The 23,152-nt window shown below is 38.0% G+C and overlaps 1 protein-coding gene across 5 annotated transcripts in view; it reads right to left on the bottom strand.

Annotated features, from left to right (window-relative positions):
• Positions 1-207: 207 nt before the first annotated feature.
• Positions 208-23,152, bottom strand: part of zbtb40 (zinc finger and BTB domain containing 40) — a 34,799-nt gene continuing 11,854 nt past the window's right edge. For all 5 annotated transcript variants that reach the window (XM_088616837.1, XM_088616835.1, XM_088616838.1 and 2 more), the window contains exons 8-18: positions 21,775-21,967; positions 19,660-19,796; positions 18,089-18,260; positions 12,382-12,744; positions 11,789-11,995; positions 9,305-9,469; positions 8,584-8,798; positions 7,466-7,628; positions 3,350-3,436; positions 2,550-2,770; positions 208-1,633 (exon numbers count right to left, since the gene is read on the bottom strand). In XM_088616837.1, the coding sequence (XP_088472963.1) occupies positions 1,439-1,633; positions 2,550-2,770; positions 3,350-3,436; positions 7,466-7,628; positions 8,584-8,798; positions 9,305-9,469; positions 11,789-11,995; positions 12,382-12,744; positions 18,089-18,260; positions 19,660-19,796; positions 21,775-21,967 (2,118 nt within the window). In that variant the 3' untranslated portion in view covers positions 208-1,438. The remainder of the gene's footprint in view (positions 1,634-2,549; positions 2,771-3,349; positions 3,437-7,465; positions 7,629-8,583; positions 8,799-9,304; positions 9,470-11,788; positions 11,996-12,381; positions 12,745-18,088; positions 18,261-19,659; positions 19,797-21,774; positions 21,968-23,152) is intronic.

Here is a 23,152-nt window from a genome sequence, read left to right as displayed (position 1 = left end):
TTATAGTTTCGCCAATCAAGAATTTCAGTCTGAAAAAAAACAAAAAAATACGGTAAAGCAGCTTAAGTAAAAAGAAAACCTGCAGTTTTCCATGTCTACTGCACAAACTAAAACTTGGACTGAAACCTGATAATAGCTACAGCTACAACAGAAAAGAATGGAATACATGCTGTATATATGAGGTCAATAAGTTAATAACCATTAAAATTGTCCACATTTGCTGTTTTTATAAATTTTAAACAAATTTTACACTTTTGCAAATTAACATCATGTCAACTTTCACCTACAAATCTTCAGCATTTACATGATTATATGCAGCACAAAATAAATATTCTGCTCTCAAGGTTGAAAAGACTTATCAGGCTATTTGATTTCTAGTCTTTTTGTGTTCCTAAATTATAGGAGAAAATTAAATAAATAATGTTATGAATGGTTTACAACAGTATTTCTTAATACCTGTCAGAGAATGTATAAATATTCATAAGCACAAAAGAATAAGCGAAAGACAATAAGACATAAAAAATCACACTTTTACATATTTTGCTTAAGTTATTTCTTTCCTTAATAAGGAGAACTTTATACTTTTAGACTGGTCCTTTGGCAGTTCACAGCACTATTAGAAAACCTAGCTCCTCATGTACTAATACATTACCATTTCAAGCAGTGGTAGAGAACTCCAGTTATCCTGACTTATGGTCCTCCTTTAATCATTTAATCAATGACATGTATGGCTGTCAGACTAAACACACTATAGGAAATAAATGCCTCAACACGTAGGCTTTAAAAATAAAAATGTGATACATGGTGAAAGATGGTGCATTTACTGCTTGTGCACACATTTGTATTTATTTAGAATATTTAGAAATGCCTTTTTTTTTTGCTTGGCTTTAGCAGCAGCGAGAGGTGTGTCTCATAGGGAAAACCCACAGACATGTTCATTTGCCCTTTTCTCACACTGAAAGCTCCAAAGTGCTTTAGGTGTTGAAAATTACCAACTGAACCAAAGCTGCTAGAGACTCAAATTAATCCAACCAAGATGTCTACTCTTGGTCTCTGCAGTGTAACAAATATCCAGTTACAGTCTCACTGGGTGGAAAACAAAACTAGGGCAATGGCTTACATTAAGTCTGTTTTATAAACTCAGACACAGGCACAGACATTTTAAACACTGTAATTCGGACAGACAGAAACGCTGAGTTCGAATAACTTTGGTTAACATTAGAAAAGATGGGCAGGGAAACAGGTGAGACACCACTGTCGCACCACTACTGAAGAATGTACATCCATGAGCCTGAAAACTGTATTTTTATACCATGAAGACCACAAGTCTAAGGAGGGGCTCCGGACTGTACCTGACCGTAACATCACAGCAAGTGTCCCAGTGCAGCAGTCCCTGCTCAGTCAGGCACAGTTCAGAAGAACCTGAACCACGACAGCCTCATTGCGTGTCCTCGCAAATGAAAGTGACGGTGCCGTCCAGAAGGTCCTCCACGTTGACAGCTACAATCTCGGAGCCGGAGGTGGAATTCTGGGAGTCCGCCAATGCCACATAGACCTGAGGGCTCCCGACCTGGGACTGCTCCAGTGTGATCATCTGCTCCGCCGCCCCTGGCTGCTCTGCCGCTCGGATCACCTTCACATTTCAAACAGGAAGGAAAACGAAGCTTCACATGGGAACGGCAAACAAGACACAGGCAAATTCAGAGCTCCTAATTATGATCAGATCAGTGCTGAAACAGAAGTGGTGCAGCACCACAGATATAATAGGTATTCATGTATGACTAGTGTTTGTGTTTTCAAAGACAGCCAGGATGCTGCATATACTGCACACTAAAGAGAGGACCCTGAGACTGGCCAGGCACTTGAGAGCTTTCAGCACTAGTTAAGCTCTGCAGTGTGTAGTCAGTTTGAGGAGCGTAATGAAGAGCTTGACCTGGCAGCGCCTTCCAGAGGCTGTGCGCATACACTGCCTTCGTATTCCATCACTGGTACAAGGAGTGTTGCCAGAAGGAATAACAAATTAATTTAAAAAAAGATAACAGTAATATGATTTACATACAGTATGGACACTCTATAGGCACGATAAAATTAGGCATTAAAAGAAGAATAAATGTGTACTGATAACAATAGCATTTATTATGTTTTATTTTCCTTTTCTGAATATTTATGACCCCATGTTGGACCTCTGTGGAGCATCAAGAACACTGTGTGGCATGTATTCCACAAGGCATTTAAACATTTGCATTCCAGTCCTACTTCATTCTTCAAGCATGGTTGCCTTTAGTTGAGGTTGTAGTAGGAATAATGTTGTGTAGGACTGATCTGTGCATTATATTTCTCCAGCTGGTTTCAGTGGGAATATAATTTATCAAAGCATTTTAAATACAGGAGAGAGGTGTGGGGATTTCTCTGACCAGGGAAGGTGATGGACTCTTCTTAAACCAACTATAAGGCATTGCTTTTCCTTGTACATCCATCAGAGCATTCCTGATATTTTGGGTGATGAATACATGCAATGTGAAGAGAAAAAGGAGGGGAGTCACTCTTACCATTTGCGCTGAAGAAGCCTCAGAGCTGGACTGAAGCTCGGCGGGATGCTGGGAGAGGAAATGCTCCTGTAGTTCTTGCTGCGAGGGGAAGATCAAGTCACAGTGTCCACATCCAAAGGCCTCCCCCTGCTGGTTAAAGTGCTGCACGCAGAGGTGCTGCTGCAGTTCCGCCGTGGTTTGGAATGATGATGGACAGTACAGACAGTTAAACAGCTGGGCTCCTGAAAAGACAGTTCCTGGTTTCAGTTACGTTCATATCTACCTAGGTAGTTCAAAATCTAAATTATTTAAGGAATATGTTGGATTTAGTCACCAGTACCAAGCAGCTTTTTGGAGGTCTTTAAATCCATTCATACATACATTTATTCATTTAACTTTATGATGTAATTAAGATACCCTAAAAATGTAGGCAATGTTTGCCAACAAAATACTATGCTTTGTCTTTTATAAAGATTAATACATAAAAATGCTATTTTTTACCCAAGGGCATTAACTACCTTCCTAAAAGTTTTTGCTGAAAAATATTACTTTTTTAACACCGTAAGATGATCGTGCTTACCTACCAATGTAAAACAAAACCTCAGCATTTAGATATTAAAAAAACAGTTTGCCGGCCTGCTTCTAGAAGCTCACTACATCCAATAGTTTAAATCATCTGCTGTATCGTGTCACATTTATTGGGGAATTTTAATCCCTCTGCTACCCAGTAATCTAGGATTCCACATTTTTTCAGCAAGTCAAGGGGGTGTGCAGACCCAGAGCAACACCTCAGTTTAATCATGGTAACACAACAGTTTCACCTTCATGTTTTTCCTTAGTGTGCATCTTCAGTAACTCTGCATCGGGGAAAACATCTTCACAGTCTTGACACTTGAAAAGCTTTACATCTGTAGGCAGAAAAACAAAGAAAATTACCTTGAGAACAAAACTGTCCTGACTTAAAGTGAACCCTAACCACTGTCACCATGAGGTGATCTCAGGAGGACTGAATCAGGATATTAATCTTACAAAGGGTGACATTCAAAGAAGAGCTAATAGTATTTCAGGACATGCAGAGACACCAGAAAATACCATCTAAATCTTCACTGTAGGGCTTCACAATTCCTATCGTGTCTGCTGGTTTTCATTCCAGACTCATGATACGTAATTGAACCCTTAATTGGTCTTTGTTTTAAAATGTTTAAATTGTTTTGTTCTCCTAAAAGTTGTAAGATACCCTCAAGTATTTAATTGGCACAGTTAAACTCTGAAAACAATTAGAAACGTCAAATTTCCAAATTACTCGTTAAACACAGGGTTCAATTAAATAATCAGGAACCCAAGACACGACCAGGCAGACACTGGAGTCTCAAGGACCAGGACTGAGAAAACCCAGCCTAAAACAAGGTTCTGAGGAAATCTGACTGTGATTCTAAAGGTCCGAATGGAACTGATTTGTTAAAAGCAATCCTATGGGTTCAATTCAAAGATTAAGATGGCACACCAGAAGATTTACTATTCATTGGCTCTGTGGAAGTTATTATTACAGTCATCTAGATTGATGACTGACCATAGTAATTTTAATTTTAGCCCTCAAGCACAGAAGAGCATTTGTACAATAAGCTCAGAACAAAGGCTATTTGGCCAATAAATTATTATTAGAAGTCAAAACCTCTGAGAATTTATTCTTAGTCTGATCATGCAGTTTGGGGTATACAAGCTGAAGTTTTGAGTATTTATCAAAGTATCCAGTTCCTCCCTGATGGATACAACATAATGAAGAATCGGACAGATTTATATAGCAAACCAAATCTGCTTTCTTTAAATTTTCCAATGTGGAAGTAATTCTACTAAAATTGGGCACCTTCAGACAGCTCAAAGAGTTGGACTAAATTGCTCTTTTTGAACTTCAATCCTTCCCTCTTTTCTAAAATAAAGTACTTAAATTAAAGTGTAATAAATTAAAGTGTGAGATGAAAGAGAAAGCCAAAACTGCTGTATAAAAGAATTAATTGGGAATTTCCTATTGTAGTCACTATATACAGTATGTGCTTCTTATCTCTCATTCAGTTGGCTTCAACTGCCAGAAAAGAGTGCAGTCACAATTGCCACTCATTATTCACAGCACATTACCCAAGCCACTGTATCGCTGCATGGATTCCACTTAAATTTAGGATTGATTTTAAGATTCTGCTTATAACAAACAAGATCCTTTCATAGTCACAGGCTTCTCATTGACAGGAATGGGTTATTGCTTATGCACCTAGCTGCACTTACAGGTCAGAGGGGTAATGTGTTGATAGGCCAAAGGAATTAGATTATATCCAAGAGAGAAGATGTGGTGGGAAATGCAGCTTATAGCTTTTATGGCCTTGTGAGAACTCTGTTGGTCTGTGTTGGATAGTAAACTTTTTAAATACTATTGCAAAGCACCAAGCATGCTTGGCATAGGGGAGGCTTAACACTGTATGAAGGAGTTAAAGGCAATGTTAGCAATAGCAATGTTACAAACAGACTGGAAGCACACATTAATATGCTCTTGAATATGTAGTGAGATCAATTTTATTACATATGTTTTAAAAACTATTGTATTGTTATAAACATTATAAATAGAATGAGCATCACAAGAAGTCTAATTATGGGATTCCGTCCCACTACTCTGCCCGAGTCTGGAAAAGCAAGACTTCACTTGTCTCTAAATTCTAGATGCAACATGTCATCCCAGCTCATCCCACTAACTCAAGGGACATAAGTTCAATAGGACTTAAGTCTGTTAAAGGGCGGCATCTACAAAATATCTCTCATATTCTCATCTTGCAAGAAAAGTTGTTGTTACACAAGTCAAATGAGGATATACATTGTCATTGTCATACTGAAATGTCACACCAGAATGAGTCTGCAGAAAGAGCAACAAATGAAGTCTCAGGCCTTCACCCCCTACCTTTTATTAGGGTGGGCTGCAGAAAACCTAAATTCATCTTGGATCCACTGAAAGCAAGTCTAAGTGTAATACATAAAACGATAAATGTTTCTTCTGATGCCCAGTATATTCTCAAATGTATTTCAGAAACATGTATATATTTTTGTAAAATATATGTGAATATGTGCTTCAGATAAACATAACTGAGATTACTTGAATGTACTGAAGCTTTGAAATGCAACACATTTGTCATTGTCTCATTGTGACTGGAGACTGTGTTTCCAGATCACCTGGCACTCGTAAGGTATCCACACATACACACACACCAACAATTCACCAAGTATAAAAGGTGATAAAAAAGGCTTCAAACATACACAAACTTTAACTAGTCTGGAATCTAGATAGCTTTGCTTGCTTTGCGAGTGCACACAGAGTAAAGTAAGGTCGTTCATATAAGGTCAAAACTAAATATTAACTTAAACCAAACACCTGTTTCCTTTGTTTGATAAATGAAATAAACTAAATGTACGTGGACAAATCCATGTTTAATTCACAGATTTTTAATACATGCCTTTTTCTGTTTTCTCACCCAAAACCTGTAGGACTCAACCATGGTAACAGGTGCTGGCTTAGCAGTGCCTGTTCCAGGGCTGTGCATGCATGGTTCTATATGTAAGAAGATACCGTTATGTGGGGGCTATATTTTTTTTAAAATACGTATGTACATAAAGGGATTAATAGCATTTTATTTTTGTTAATGACTTGTTGAATTTTAAATTGTGTATATATTGGAGGAAGTTGCATATCAGAATTCTGATTATTATTTTGTATAATTCCTTTTTGCTTTGCAGTGGAATCTTCTAGGGGGAGGAGTTTTACCTAGAAAGCAGCTCCTCAGGAAGGGAGAAAGGAGATAGGAGGAAGCTTGTAGTAGTGTAGAGAAGGAGCTAACTACAGCAATCTATTTTTTTAATCAATTAATGTATATATTTTTGTAACTATAGATTTGTGTTTTTTTTTCCTTTTGATTACTTTGTATTTTATCAGGTGTTTTTGGGTGTGGACTTTGGGAACACAGATCCTCACAATAAACACCTTTTCACTTCTTTGTAATTGTGGCTGTGTCATCATTATTGCTGCATCCCATTTGTGCTTCTGAACTATTGAAGGACGAGGCTGTGACATTTTTGGTGTCAGGAGTGGGAAGGCAATCCACAGAAGACAACTTTCCCAGAGAGGGAGGCCTGGACTGTGCTCTCAGAAAGCCTGATCAATTAAGCCAGAGAAGGGGCCCTGGGAAACAGTTGAATCAGATGTATCAGAGGAGAACCCAAATAAGGGTTTAGTGCGCTGAATAAGATGCTTTGAATCCTTCCTTATGACGTCAGGATCTGGGTCCAAGGAACATAAACCGGAGGATGGGCTAACAGCTGCAACATTGGCCCTGCAGTACCTCAATGAACGGCGAGAGGGTCCATCAAGACATCAGCAGACTATACCCATAGCACTTAAAAAGACTAAGGATGACTGGAACATTTTAAGTACCTCTGAGGGGGTTGGAGTCTTGAGGATGGCCAAAGGAGAAGAAAAATACAATGCAGCCCATATGGCAAGTAAGGACTTTGTACAGTATGTTTCTATTGTCAATAGCCAGGGCACAAAAAAAAATCAGTGTGTTTTGTTATGTCTTTTGGACTTCATGGAGCTCCTGCCAAACTTCAACACCTGATGGACAGGTGAGGGATGTGATGATTACTGTGTTGCATATTTGTATTATGTAGTCATCTACATAACACCTGGGAGGACCATCTCCACCTCATCAAAGTCCTAGGTGTGATAAATAATGCAGAAAATTGTGAGTGGGACTAAGGATGAGACTGTGACACTAATATTACAATATAATGCATGTGTTAAAACTTGTTTGCATGTTTCTTCCAAATGGTTTAAATTTATTGTACACTATTGTACACAACCGCTGCTGAATGGTACTTCAGGTTCTGAGTTCTTTGACCCTTACCTGGATGCATGGCTTTTTCATGTTTGCTGAGAGTCTCACTGCTGGGGAATGTCTTATCGCATGATGAGCACTGGAATTGTGAAATCTTCACAGAGCGATGACTCTGTCCAGCAAACACCTCAGGGTGATTGGTACGGTTATGATACCACAGCCCAGAGACTTGCTGAAAAGCAAGGAATATATTCAATTATACTGGTTACCAGGAGATTTGTTTTAGAGTTAAGGAGCATTCTGGACTAGATTGACTAAACACCCACACAATCTTCCTGCTAATTTTTTCTGCCAATTAAAGAACCAAACGAAATACAAACAAGGGCACAACTTTGTGTAGTCGGTTATGCAGTTTCTGATAGTATTTTTTAAAATCCCGAAAGTCTTTTAACTTCTAAGATATGCATCAACAAGTAAATGTGTACTTGTTATTTGGAGTACTTGTTTCCATCACAGAAATGCAAAAGAAAGGCTTTCAAACAATGCAAACACAGAGCATACATATCTCCAAAAGCTGTGGATGTAGGTAGGGTCAACCAAGGGGACTATCATGCTTACAAATTAATTCTTAATTGTAAGAAACTGGGCTAATTCCCAACCTCTGGCTCCTTAAAAAAAAACAGCTAGAAACAATCTCTGATTCAATAAGTTAAGGCTTTATACGAATGACATGCACCGAATGGCTTCCCGTCGTTTGAAGATCATTTCCTCTGCGTGAATGCAGCTGGACATTTGCAACATGAGAGTGGCAAAAATCAGTTTAGAAAGTTGTCAGGAAGTCAACAACAAAAAGGCAAAGTGTGTAATTTAAAGGGATTGGTTGAGACAAAACACATTAGGAATCCTGTAATGTGCTCTACACCTGATGGAAGATTCATTAGTAATCAAATCAGTGCCTGACTGATTAGACACTGTAGGCTGCAGATTTGCTTTGAGAACAGAAAAAAAGAACTGCTAATGTTATAAATAAGCTAAAAAACCCATTCTCAAAGCTGTACTATCTCTCTTCATATTGCTTGTTTTGCTTTGTCAGAGGGAAAAAACAGGTGGAAACCTAGCATGGCTGTGGAAGTCAAGACTTGTTTTATCTTTTTTAACATGGTCCCCAGCAGAGGCTGGGAGTGTACCTGGTAGGCCTTGTTGCAGATCTCACAGCTGTAAGGCTTCCCCCCCACGTGGATGACCATGTGTTTCTCGAGCAGCGCGGCAGCATTGAAGATCTTCCCACACACCACACAGGGGTGGAACTCCTTGGGGTGCGATTCCTGGATGTGCTTCCTGTGCTCCTCCAGACATGAGAAACTCATCCGGCACTTCTGGCAGTCGTAGGGGTCATCAATATCTGACAGCACACAAGATACATACATCTTTAAGGGTGAACACGTATTTTTTGCAAAAGCTGGACTAAATGTCATAATATTATGTTTTTATTTATACGAATTGTAAAAAATGTCATTGTTAGTCTCTTAAGTATCCTTTCCAAACATTCCCTGTTCAATTCATTAAACGTAATATTAATGTGTTTGGCTGTAACATGGTAAACTGAGTAATTACGAGGACCTTTGGGTTCCCTTTGAAATGGAAATCAGGAAAATGGCTTTCAGAGCTGGTCTCTAGAAAATGGTGTACACAAGTGTTATTTAATTTTCTGACAACTGACATTTTATATCTACAAATCCTGAGGGGTTCACCTGAGCAAGGTGGAGTGACAAAATACTCTACAAACACCGATTTGGACGTTTAGTTATACAGAGTGCAAATATAAGGAAATGTCTCCAGTGTATTTCATATATAAAATGCAATTTTCCCGGACGTTTTAATACTGCAAAGACTGTTGGCTGTACTCACTGTGGAAGGTCTGCAGGTGCATTGACAGCCCATTGGCTTGGCTGAAGCCTTTACCACACTCCCTGCACACATACGGTTTGTCTCCTGTGTGAGTGCGGACGTGGCGGGTCAGCTCAATGGACTGGGCAAACACAGCCTCGCAGTACTGGCAGGCATACATCTTCCCTAGGAGAAAAGCACCACTTTACATGGGAATCATGGATCTAACCTGCTCACTTACTTATTATGGGCAACATTTTCTGTTAGAGGTCCACAATTCTAATACAACTATATGTGTAAATTTAACATCTATGGATATGACAGATTCTCTCTTTTTACAACTAGTTAAATACATACATTTATAAAGTTCTGTTTATGGCTGTTCATTATTAATTCTTACCAAAATGTATAACAGACTAAAGCATGGAAGCCACAAAACTGAATCTAAAAAGAGTATGGAAAGTAGTAAGACAAATGGAAAATAAATCAAAATCGGCACAGTTTGACATGCTTATATTATTCAATTAAAAAAAGAAATAGATGAATAAGGGTATTAATCCATCCATCATGTCTTCTGTATGTCGGTACTCCATGCAGATCTCTGTAGACCAGCAAAATCCTCCTAAACAAAAGCTATTTCCACGATATAGCATATATTGCATAATGTTGCATATATTCTTATGCATTAGAGAGAATATCTGCATAAAATGGCGACAGCAAAGTTTTTCAGACAGACAAACTATGTCTGAAAGTGTCTTCAATGTGAATATTTAGGAAGGACACCCTATGACACCAGAAGCAGCTTGGTCTGTTTTTGGAAAAGTGTGTACTTTGTTCTTTCTCAAGATTTCAGGTGTAATTTAGTGCCATTTTTTAACTTCTCAAGATGTCAGTTCAGCAAAATTATTTTCTCACACATTCACAAATAAAAATATCCAGTGGATTAACAAGTGAAAATTAATCCCATATAGAATACATTGTCTTTATTTCAATAATTTAATGGTAATAATAATAAACATTATTTTATATAGCACATTTAAAAGCACTTCTCAAAGCACTTTGCAGAGAGAAAAAAGAATAAGAAATAAAAGAAATACACAGTGAGAGTAGACAGCAGAGTCACACAGTTACAATGAGGGTTTGAATACAGAAGGAAAGCAAAGGGGTAGATAAAGAAACAGTTAAGTAAAAGCCTTTCTAAAGAAGAAAGTTTTGAGTTGCTTTAGAAAGAGCTCAGGAAAGTGACTCTCTGATATCCTTGGGGATAGAATTCCAGAGCTCTGAGGCACAGCAAGAGAAGACCTTTTCACCCATACAGAGTAGACAGGCTTGGGAGACAGACAAGACACCAGAATTAGGAAGGTTGTGAGGTGGGGAGTAGGACAATAGTAGCTCAGACAGGCCAGCACAAGGATTTTGAAGTTGACATGAAACATAATAGGAAGCCAGTGGAAGGACTCCAGGATAGGAGTAATGTGATCACTTTCCAAAATCTGGACATATTGTAGTTCGTTCAAAGTGGATTTAGACATACAGGCGAATAGACCATTACAGTAATCAATATGAGAGAAAACAAAAGTGTTGACTAGCTTTTCAGCAACAGTTAGAGACAACATAGAATGTAGTCTGGCAATATTTTTGAGGTGGAAGAATTACGTTTTTATAATATGTTGCACATATCTGTTGAATGTCAAGCCTGGATCAAATATCACCCCCCTAGTTCTTCAATCTAGATGGAAACTCAAGTACAGTGCCATCCATAGATGAACAATTACTGAATTGGCTTTACGTAGTTGATGGAAGGTGCCGAAAAGTGGGACTTCAGTCTTGTTGCAGTTTAAATGAAGGATAGTTTTCATAGTTGTCACATTTTTTAAGTCGTCCATGTTTTTATGTCAGATATGCAATCTGAGAGCAAAGACAGCCACTTCAGTGTCAGGTTTAGTAGTAGGTAGATTTAAGTGTTTTCAGTGTAGAAGTGATAATTTAGACCATGGGATCTTAAAAGCTGATCAAGAGGAAACATGTAAATGCTGAGGTCCCAGTATCAAGTCCTGAGGAATATCAGACTTAATGAGTCCAATTTCAGAACTGAACCCACCAAGAGAGACAAAGTGACAGTGATCAGTGAAGTAAGACTTGAACAATTTAAGAGCAGTATTAGAAACTCCAAACACAGTTGAGAGAAAGTCATAGTTAACAGTGTCAAAAACAGCACTGATGTCAAGGGGAATAATAGAAACAGAAACAAAATCAGAAGCCATAAGAAGATGGTGACTTTAACCAGGTCAAAGCTTTCTGTGCTGTGTAGTTGTCTGAAACCAGACTGGTGGGTTTTGAGAGATTACTCGCAATGAGATGGTTGTTTAACTGAATTGTAACAGCACATTCCAAACTTTTTGCGAGGATAGGTTAGATATAGGGCAAAATCTGTTTAGGTTTGAATTAAACTGAAATTAAACTTCATGCTTGACTTTCAAGCTAGTCCTCCCCTACACACCCTACCTTCAGAGTGCTTCTTTTTGTAGTGGTAGGCCAGTGCTGCGGCCTGGGTGAAGGTCATATCGCAGTGCTTGCAAAAGAAGGGCTTCTCTCCTGTGTGGAGCCTCATGTGGTTCTTCAGTGTGGAGTTGGCTGCAAACTTAGCTCCACACTCTTCACATGAATAGGGTTTCTCATCAAAGTGATCTGTACGCTTGTGGTAAAGCATGCCTGCAAGAAAAGAGAAAGAACTGTCTTTTAAAGCCCACAGAATAGGGCCAAACAACACGTAAACTGTCTGCTACATACAAAAAAAAAACTGAATCACATTGTATACCATAATACATTTGAAATCACATCCACTTAAACAGCTTGGATTTCCACCATATCTCGTGTAATACCATGAGAGATGAACATGCACAATATTTACAGAAGAGTGGAGTATTCACCCATCTGTTTATTTTCATTGTGCCCTTGCCAAAGCACAAACAGGAGCGCTGGGATTTCAGACTCGAACCCACCCAAACCTGGCTGTCATCAGACAGCTGAGCCCAGGTTCACGTTTACCTTACAGGGATCAACCGGTGTGCCACTCAGGATCAGCTCCTTTTTCTCACCTGACTGGTGGGCAAAGCTCTTCCCGCAGATATCACAGGTCACCGGCTCATGGCGTCTCTTCTTCCTCTTGCGAGGCGGGCTGCCATGGGACTTGGCAAGATGCTGCTGCAGGGCTTTGGGGGTGGACATCTTCTCGGGGCATTGTGGGCACTTCAGCTGTGTCTGCTCGGAGAGCCGGCACCTCTTGCGGTGCACCTCCATCCGGCACTTGAATTCAAAGGTCTTCCCACACCACTCGCAGGGGAAGCTCTGCTTCGCTCCTCCCTTCTTTCCTCCCTTTTTTTCTACCCCATCGCCCGGATCTTTCTCACCCTCCCCTGTCTGCGGCTCTTCAAGCTTGCTCTTCCGATCCGCCACTCTTTCTGGGACAAGAATAGGCAGCGCAAGGCGCTGGGTCAGAATTCAGCTCCTGGCCCGTGAGCACAGGTGCACAGTTTACACACACATAGCAGTAACATACAGTAGCTTAAATAAGCCACTTAGGAAAAAGGTGCAAATGTCTAATCTGACATCATTTATGTAAATGATCTGGACTGTATGGCGAGAAAATATAAAAAGGCATACATACAAAATTATTAAATCAAGGGAAGATCTGTTAAAATTGTGCATAGCATCAATAAAGCATCATTCACTTTGTTATAAAAATGTTATTCCTATAATGGACACTCAAAAGTGATACAAAGGGATGGTTTCACAACATTGTTAGGTGAGAAAAGTTCAACCAAACAACCTAGGTGGGATAAAAAGCCTCTACTCATTAATAGTTTTTATGTTCTTCATTGAAGATGCAGGGAGGTGCCCAGAAGCACAAAAAATACACATTTTTTTCTTATTGTTTTTCTTTAAAACATTTTTTTTTTCTTTTTCGATCCTGATTTGATCACTCATCCATTTCATTTCATGTTTTGGACTGCTAGCCCAGAACATAAAAAGCAGTTTATCAACACAGAGGACTTCAGTGAACATCACTGATAACAGTGCAAGTCCACATATGTCTGTCAAACCACTGGGAGGATCACAGGAGTACAGATAGTTAGGCAACTCTTGCAAATGCAATCCCATCCAAGCCTAGTGACTCTCGGCCAGAGAGTCAACAACATCCAGTCAACTTCAACTAATGACACGAGAGTAAAAGTGTTATGATCTCTGGACTAAAAGGTTCACACTATAACTATAAGAGAGCCCTTTACCTATCAGACAATGTGTACAATCATCAATCTAAACTGTCACAGCACTTTCTTTTCTGAGAAATAGAATTTTTAAAAGTAACAATGTCACTTTTCTATGTTTTTTCTGCTCAACTGGGTTTGCCCATTTCTAATTCAGCTAACCAATCTGAACTCATCAGAGCAGAATTAAAGAAGATGGGTCCCCTCCAATCTCTCTGCTTACATGCATCCTCATTTACAACCCATAGTCTAGTCTAGAGGTGTCTGTGGGCTGATGAGAAAAGACCTGACTTGGTCTCAAGAATATTGCTCAGCTGCTTCTGAATATTCCAAAGCAATTATATTTTCAAACACTACACATATCACAGGGAAATAAATAACAGCCCCTCTGAATACTATTTGGATACATTTCAGTTATTGGATATTCTTAAACTATACTGAATATTGATTTATTAAACTTATCCAACAAACTTTCGGCTTTTATTCAAACACTTGGTTATCTACTTTCACCAGAGCTGAAAACAGTCTAAGCTCTTGGCCTCCTGAGAGTCAGAAGAATTCATACAATAGTTTTTTTTTTTTTTGAGGCTTGAAAGCAGACCTGTTTTCTTTTGGGAATGCCATTTTATATACCAAAGGTCTACAAGAATAATTTATGAGACGGGCAACCTGATTAGTGTCACAGACTTGTCCCACCGAGAAACTAGTTCAAGTCCTCTATCGCCATTTACCTCAAAGGAGGACTGACAGGATTAAAAAAATACGATTACAAACAAAATACACCTCTTAATTATGTTCTTTTTGCTGCTTGTGTGTTCGCCTTATCAGAAGAAAGCTTGCAGGGTACAGACTGAAAGACAAGTGCTCACTCAGGACATAGGCAGGGGAGATTTAAACACAATGAGGAAAGCCAAAAGAGAAATGGCTGTCAAGTCACAAACAGAAGGCTTAAAAGAGGCAGAAATAAACCAGACTAATGGTTCACATTAAATTAATGTAAAGAAAAAGCTATATATCAAATTTCTAATTGAAGTTCAAGAAAGAAAGTGGATTTAGACAGATACAGCTAAAGTATTAAAGGTTTTGCGACTGTAGCATTCAGAAACTTGAAGATACTTGTAGACCTACTCTTAATTATTCAATATAATTTCCTTCACTTTAATGCTTTAGTCCACTGTTCTTTAAATCTAGTGATCCACCAAAATATAAGTTACCCACCACTCCTGTAATGGGCACTATACCTCATGTATGTCCCCGCAGCACATGAAGCATGTCAAATGAAAAATGACACAGTGGACAAAAAATAATTCTGATAAAGGCAATTATAAATTAAAACAATATTTAATTTACAAAAACATGTAATTTTAACCGATTTATCATGAAAACTGTTCATAAATACAGTAACAACTAATCATCCAATATCAATAGCAAAACTGCAACTCAATCCACAGTAGAAGAGCAAACTGAATCTTTAAGAGATGCCATCTATTCTAGAATGTGGTTTCTCTTTGATTTTCAACACCCCTGGACAGTGAGAACTCTCAGACACTTGTTACAGGAGTATCAATTTACAACAAATGCTAGCTTCCATGTTCAGAGCATAAAATATACAAAGATCTTCGTAGTCTTTCACTGTCAATAATTCAGACAGTTCTATTTATTACAGATTAATTTTTTATAACAATGATTTTCCAGTCAGTACTGAGAATATCTAAAGTTACTACTTCAATCTGAGAAATTTCATGATTTAGTTGACTACACATCACTAACAACCTCAGCTGTGATGTTTAATTTTAGGCTAAAGCAGAGTTTTGTACTAGAGTTTTAGTAGAGTTTTGAGTGCCAAATGCAATGTTCTTCTGTATCTTCTTCTGTTCAGGAATGCATTTACAGTTTCAACTTATGTACAACAAACTGTAGTTATTGGGCCCTACCCTGACAAAACTTTATTGGTTAAAAATCTCCATTGGTTTGAATTTTGGGCTTAAATATTATTATCTTTACAGTTTCAGATACTGCATGTACTATTTCAGATAATGCATCAAAGTCACGTCTTAGGAAAAGCTAAAATCTGTTAGAATATGCCTTAAAATCATACCTATTCACTCTTTCCTAAACCTTCATATTATAGTACAGGAAAATAAAATAATTCAAATCTTTTCCTCATTTAATGTAGGGCTCTAAATGCTCATTTAGATAAACGTGGTCAGAATTTCATCTAAGCAGATACCTAGCTAATTACAACTACAATATTTTTATCACAGTCCAGCAGTGTACTGCAATGAAAGCAAGCAGAACCTTCCATAAAACAATTTGTGATCTTCTTAAATCAATTATGCAACTACCCACAAAGAGATATAAACAGAACACAAAAATGTCGAGTTTGAATACTGTTGTATTTCTACAGAATTAGTTTGTATCACTGAACTGCTGTGATTCAAACAGTCCCTACACAGCCATTTGTCAATAATTGTTACAAAAATATTTTACAACTCCGCAGGAAAGGTTTACTGTATGCCCTTCTATACCATAGCCCCAAGCTTGCTTGACATGTTGTTGGTTTGTGGATACTTTGATCATGTCTGAGAACTCTCCTGCTATTAGACTTTTCTAGAACTAAACAAGCAGAACTTATTTTTAGATTTTTATTCTATCCTTGACATGATCAGAAAAAGTCACAAGTTTTTTAAGCTCATCAACCTGCCCAGGAACAAAAAAAAAATTAAGTTCTCAAACTTTGCCTTTTATTTTCGGTTTGATCCCTGTAGCAAAAAATAAAAAAAAGGATTCTTTCAAAAAGTTTTTTTATTCCTTTGGGGCTATAGGATCTTTTAACTAACTTCATGGTTGAGTGCTTGAGGTTACACATGAACTCAATTTTACCTTAACTCAAGGGTCTCAAGCACAGCTCCTGGAGGGCCAAATGTCTTCTGTCTTCTTCTCAAGCTCTCAGTTTCATAGCTGGTCTAATCATTAACTGTGTAATTTGTAATACTTCTAACAAGCTCCAGGGTGTTTCACAGTAAACTGTAAAAGTATTGAAGTGTAATGTACTGTATTTCTGAGTAACAAACTATAAAACACTGTAAAAAATCATATTTAAGAAAATGTTTCACTCCTTAATTGACTTTTCAGGTTGTAACATTAGCCACAGAACACTAAACCCTCCAGGAAATTAGCTGGTTCCCCTGCCCTAAACAGAACTTCAAGGTCATAAGACCTTGGAAGACATTCTGATGAATTTTGCAAGTTTCTTTGTCTTTAATGCTTAATAACCCAGATTTTAGTTATGTCCTCCTGGAGGCACATATTCCACTTGGCAATTGTAGTACTTTTATTATTTTACTATTAGTGTTTTTTTTAATGAAAAAAGGTAAAACCTTAATAAATTTAAGGCTCAAAAAGGAGTTTTAATGACCTCCAGTCCAAGCTTCAGGTATTAATCTTTATTCAAGTGGTACAATTGCTTCTGAAACTAAAAGGAGGCATTCCACTTTGACATTTAACAAATTACTTTGAAAACTAAACAAAGCCTAAAAATCCACTCCCTTCTGCAATGCATTGAAGAAGAACAGCGGAAAAGCAGATAATATATTTACTGTATAATGTATAAATATAAATACTATGTAATAAATATTATGAGTAATTAATAAGCTATGAAGCAGTGTGGTTTTGTGGTTTTAATAAATCTGGCATTATACATTACCATAGTTTACTGCAACCATAGAAGCAATGTGCCTACATTCTTTATTTTTATAAATCCAAACAAGATGTTAAAAATAAGTTTATCAGACTCTCAAGATGCAGCCTTACACTCATGTAGGAACATCTTTGAGGTAGCCTTCTTTCTGATGTAATTCACAGAAACACAATTTTCCAAATCTTGGAAAAGAACAAACTGTAGTTAAAATTTTGCTAGGAGCTGCAAGAGACATCAAGCAGTCTGGAGATTATGCCTCATTCAGCATGCAAGCTGAGTTTTTTACAGGTCATGAGATATGAAATCCTTACTCGCTCTATAGCTAATTTGTACAATGTAGTTCCTTCATAAATGTTGCTTTACAACTGTGGTGAAGGAGAGATCAAATACAAATTTACTCATGTACACAAATGAATTGGTACTTAGGGTGATAATGTGCTTCCTCTCCATTATTAATTTTAGTCTAACTGGATACAAAACTGAATGATTTTAGATTTTACTGATAAACAGAAAAGACCATAGGGGGATCTGGTTCAAATATTCAAAGTCTTCAGAGGCTAAGGCAAAATCAAACAAATGGACATAAAACAGAATAATCAAGTGGAAATTATGGCAAAATGCATTTAAATCCAAAAATAGGAAGCATTTTTTTTTAATAAGGGTTGTTTAAGTCTGGAACAAGCAATTCAGCCATATTTCTGAAGCTTGCCCTCTGGCTTCTTTCAAGAAATGGCTAGGGGAGATCCTTGGATCAATTACCAAACAATCTATAGTATACTGGCCTAAGGAACTCCTCTCATTTGCAACATTTATATTCTTATTATTTTTTTATCTTACCTGCCTGCTCCAGCTCGTCTGCGAGAGGCCGAAGAGATGGAAAGAATCCCTTATTAAGACTGACTAGCTTACAGAAAGGTTGTGCAGCCATCGATTTCTCATGAAGAATCTTGTCCAGGAGAGTCTTCACCGATTCATTGAGATTGACCTGTGTTGAGCAGTTTTTTATGAACTAGGAGACAAAAAAATAATAGTTCACTTTTTCACCATCTCTTGGTCGAAGTTTTATGTTCAAGGCTGGAACATCTTAAGATATCATTTTGTTTCCGGACGGCCATCAAAAGCCAGGACACTAATCTCAATATTGGAAAACCAAAAAGGACAAGAGGCAGTTTGTCCTGTCTTGCTAGATTGCACACAGCCATGTTTCAGATTCATTATGTCACGCCTGCAATCGAAAATCCACTGGCGCATGGACACCAATCTGCCCCATCTCATGGCCTTGTGACAGGGAGGGGAATCCAACAGCAGGCAAGGAGCTGAGCATGCAGACAAAATCAAAGTGAACAAATTCTGGGAGTAAAATAAACAGGCAAGAAGCAGACCTGGTGAATTACAAAAAGACAAAACACAGGGAGATTCCAAAAGTCGTCTCAAAAGCAAGGCAAGTTCGGTACATGGGAAGACAGTCCAAAACCAAGCAAGCAGGTTCAAGTACAGAGAAGCAATCAGGACTAAGGGATAATCTAAGAATCGAGATCTGAAGGACAAAGCAAGAAGTGAAAACCCAGGGAGAAAAACTCAGAGACATCAGCACACAGCAAGATTTGAGTGGAATTCAAATGAGTGGTAATGTATTCACGGGGTACCCTCACTTACATATCCACTGGTGGACAAGGTAATTAATAGACTGATTAATCTTCGTCCCAATCTTGTTACTATGGTAACTGGTGAATTAACAGGCTGAAGGGGTAGTTGCCTGGGGATGAAGATATTATGGCTGTGTGCACCACCGGAATTTCGATTGTAGCCATGACACATGGAGCAATCCAAACACCTAGAACAAATCTACGGCCACAGATCTTAAATCTTTGTGAATATTTGTAAAGGGTAAAGGCAAAGGGTATCAGATTTAATGAATATACAATATATTTATAGACTCATTAGTGAGTTCGGTTGTAGGATTCCTTTTTGCTAGAAATCCAGTTTACAACAGAGGACCCTAAGGATCATTAGTAAATCCCCCTGCCTGGAATGCAGTGTTTTGATCTAAGGTTATGTCATGAGCTAGCAGACTGCAACTAAAACTCATCAAGAGGTGGGGCAAAACCAATTAAGTTAGGTCTTGGGCTCCCACAGTAGTAACTGACCGACTGGGTATCTATGAGACTAAAGCATACCAATCCATCCATTTTCTAACTGCTTTATCCAATGCCCGGCTGTGGGGGAGCTTGAGCAGCAAGCAGTGGGTGCAAAAGAGGATACACCCTGGACAGGATGGCAGTCCATTGCAGGGCACACAGTGACACACACACTCACATCAGCGCCAATTTTCCCAGAAGCCAATTAAACTACTTGTATGTCTTCGGACAAAGTCATTATTGAAATGAAAATAAAAGGCTATAGCATACCTCAATTGCATCTCCAGATGGGCATTCTGGCTCTCCAGCTACACTGTCTAGTAAAGCGCCGAGGCTGCTGATGGTTTCTGTGATCGAATCCTTGTGTCTTGAGAGAATTTCCAACAACTGACTCTCTAGATCTAAAACTGAAATCAAAAGAGAAACACAGGAAGATGAGAGTGCAATTTTCAGGATTTGTTTTGCCAATTTCACATAATGGCTCCATTATTTAAAGAGCAAAGACTTACAGAGACAACAGCTGCTTGTTTTTCACAGTCAATAACACTTCATGGTCAGAGGACACCATTATGGCAATGTTTTTTTTTTGCCATAAGTCTAAAAGTCCTAAATAAGTTTTTGCCATAGGTCTAAAAAAAGCCACCCCTTCAGAGGTCACAGCCCTACAGTCAAATGGCTGGTCTGGAAATTAATTAACTTCACCAGTCTTCTGTAGACAGATACAAAGTACCCTTGGAAATGTGCATATTCTGTTGATTTGTATATTGCAATAAAACATATTTTTAACTGTTTCACAAAGCATCACACAAGCAAATGATCTTCAATATTCTCTAAATTCTCTAAAACAACCATTAAGTTTGTTTTCAGAGCAGTGAAACTATTTTTTAATAACAAATTAATGAGAGAGTGCTGACCAAAATGCTACATTCACATGCAGCAAAGTGTGAATTTCATATTTGTTACCAGCAAAATCAAAATACAGCACCACAAACTTTGTATTTAAAGACATAGGCCAACCTTATCTTTACAATTGTGTATTCAAAGCCAAATGTAATGCAATCTTTTTAATAAAACCATTTATCTGGTGATGCAGGTCAGAGATGCTCTGAATTTCATTGATAATTTATCAATCCTCCCACAAAATACAACTGCAACAGCGAATACTCACCAAAATATGTCAAACCCAATTTCCTCAGCAAAATGAACAAGATGTGTTTGAAAATGGCTGATGATAAACTTAAGGTTACAAAAGTTATTTTCAAACTGACAGCCTATGGAAAAGCTGGTCTAATATATAGAAATGGCTATCAATTAGTGAATTTTGCCTATTAAGAGATTGGGGTAGGTTTATAGGCATCCTGAGCGTTTGTAATTTTTTAGGGCTTTGTTCTTTATTTTTGCCCATCAATCAAATGAAGATCACACAGATTCGTCAGTTTGTCATAAACAGTACACACCGGAAGTGTGCAAAAAACATTACAGCCTAAACACCACAAATCGGTTTTCTAGAACTGCCTAAGTGCCTACAATAGTAATGATAACAGAATTTTTATTCTTACGATTTTTTTTTATTTTGTTTCAATTTTTGGAAGGTGAAGAAAGATTTTTTTATATTTGATCAATCAGTGTCAATTTTTTAATTCAAGGCAGTACATATATAGGAGAAGTTCTGGAAGCAGAAATTATCATCCTAGGAGTGCTACATCTTGAAAAATTGACTTTTGAAGAAAGAAAATAATATTTTTCTGTTTTTGTTTTTGATATTTTTTTCTAATGTGTGTACTGAGCAATACAAAATAAATCTAAAGGTTCAGACTTGATGCCCAAGGGCTGCCCTTGAATTCAACCCTAACCAGGCTTGTACTGTGTATACTCTCTAAGACAAGTGAAGATTCTTAAGGATACATCCATTCCAGGCAAAAATTACCCTTTAGGGGTGGGATCTAATTTGGAAAAGCCAATAGCACGTTCATTTCAAGCAACATTACTAAAAAGGTCATTTACTAAATATCCTTCAACAACTGAAGTTAATTTAATTAATTCCTCTTAACAAGTAGTGGTAAGGTCATTTATGACAGGACAATGACTGCAACTCGATAATTCCATAATGCATACAATACTAAAGGAATTCTTTATGCAGTTTCATATAAATTGTGTTAATTTTGGGCCTGACTGTAACTCAAAAACTTATAAATGGAAACATGAATCCTGTTTTATAAATGGGAATTTTCTGTGAGTTTTATTGTCTCTTTAATATCAATGGTTCAGATGGTGAACTATGAAGATGAGCTAAAAATATTTTTATTTTAAGGTCAAATTTGAGGACGTTTGAGAAAAAGAAAAAGCATATTACCATCAACACAATAAAATGTTTGAACACCTTACCAGAATGGATTAATCGGTCAGCTTCAGGGTCCTTCCTTATGTCTTGGATTAGGAGCCTAAGAGCTGGGATTTCTGTCCTGACCAGAAGTTTCCACACTGCCAGCACCTGCACTGAGCCCTTCTCCACAGCCAGAGACAACAGCTTGTCCAAACAGCGAGGGGTAGCTTCCTCCTCTAGCACCTGCTTCATCCACTGGAGGAACACAAGCATACCACACCACAGATTTACAACTTTTTGAATAAACATTTTTTACAGCAGAAACCAGAGCTGGAGCCACTGCAAAGCAAGAATGCAATCCTAATCACCGCACCATCGTGCCTCCTGTGATATTATAAAGCTAAATAAATATTAATGATGTTAATATTGATATTGGTGTTAAGATCACAGCTTTGTGCTGAGCAACATTTTAGTTGTGGTTCCAATGTAAAATTACTAACACCATTGTTATCTGATTTCACTGCTCTGCAAGTGACAGACACAGTAAGGAGTTATAACAGACACTTGGGTTACGTACAGCCTTAAGGAACCTAACCTTTACACAACCCAGGGAGTGGATGTATGTAACAGTGTTTTCACTTATAAACTAATACCATGTTCCTTAACAATTGCTCTGCAGCCAAAACCACTGGACCTATCCACTAACCCTAATTGATTAATCTTGTTTGGCCAGGGACACTTCTTAATAACCAGCCCCTGTACCCCGACATAGAAGCCGTCAATCTTGATATTACAGTACTGTCTCAGTCGGTAGACTGACATGATTCCTACATCCCAAAGTAGCAATTGCAGACACGACTCCCACCTGAGAGCTCCACCTTTTATCTCACTTCAGGCAAACACCATACCTCCTAGCCACTGGAGTACCTTTCTCCTCCTGGTCCTCCCTTCTACAACCCATGGAGTAAATCTGATTCTCACAGTGTGTTCTCTATTTTGTGGGTACATACAGTATAAGCATGGGAAGAGCTACCGTGCATCTCCTCTCACATGTAAACCCTAAACAACTGTTCTTAAACCATCCTATTTGACCTGCATAGCCAAGAGACTATGTTTTATCCTGATCTAGAAGTTCTGCTGTAGCTAGAAGAACTAAAGAGACTGTTCAGAGTTTCCTGGAGCCTTTTAAAAGAGAACTCTTAACCAGCAACAGCTGCAGCAAAGCCAATACCTGCGCTAACTTCGCTCAAATACTCTGAAAACCACAACCTAGATAAACTTTGTCTCTTCAAATATCCCTTTAAATAAAACCCTTGCAGTATATTATGAACATGAACAATTTAATCCACATCTCCTCTAGGATTTTCTACTATTATGAACACAGCTCAGTTTAGGTGACACAAAACAAAATTGATATTAATCATTTAAAAATATTTATTA

The sequence above is a fragment of the Lepisosteus platostomus genome, chromosome 23 (assembly GCF_059453375.1).
Source record: "Lepisosteus platostomus isolate fLepPlt1 chromosome 23, fLepPlt1.hap1, whole genome shotgun sequence".
Taxonomy (NCBI): domain Eukaryota; kingdom Metazoa; phylum Chordata; class Actinopteri; order Semionotiformes; family Lepisosteidae; genus Lepisosteus; species Lepisosteus platostomus.
This window is presented reverse-complemented; position numbering and strand designations above follow the sequence as displayed.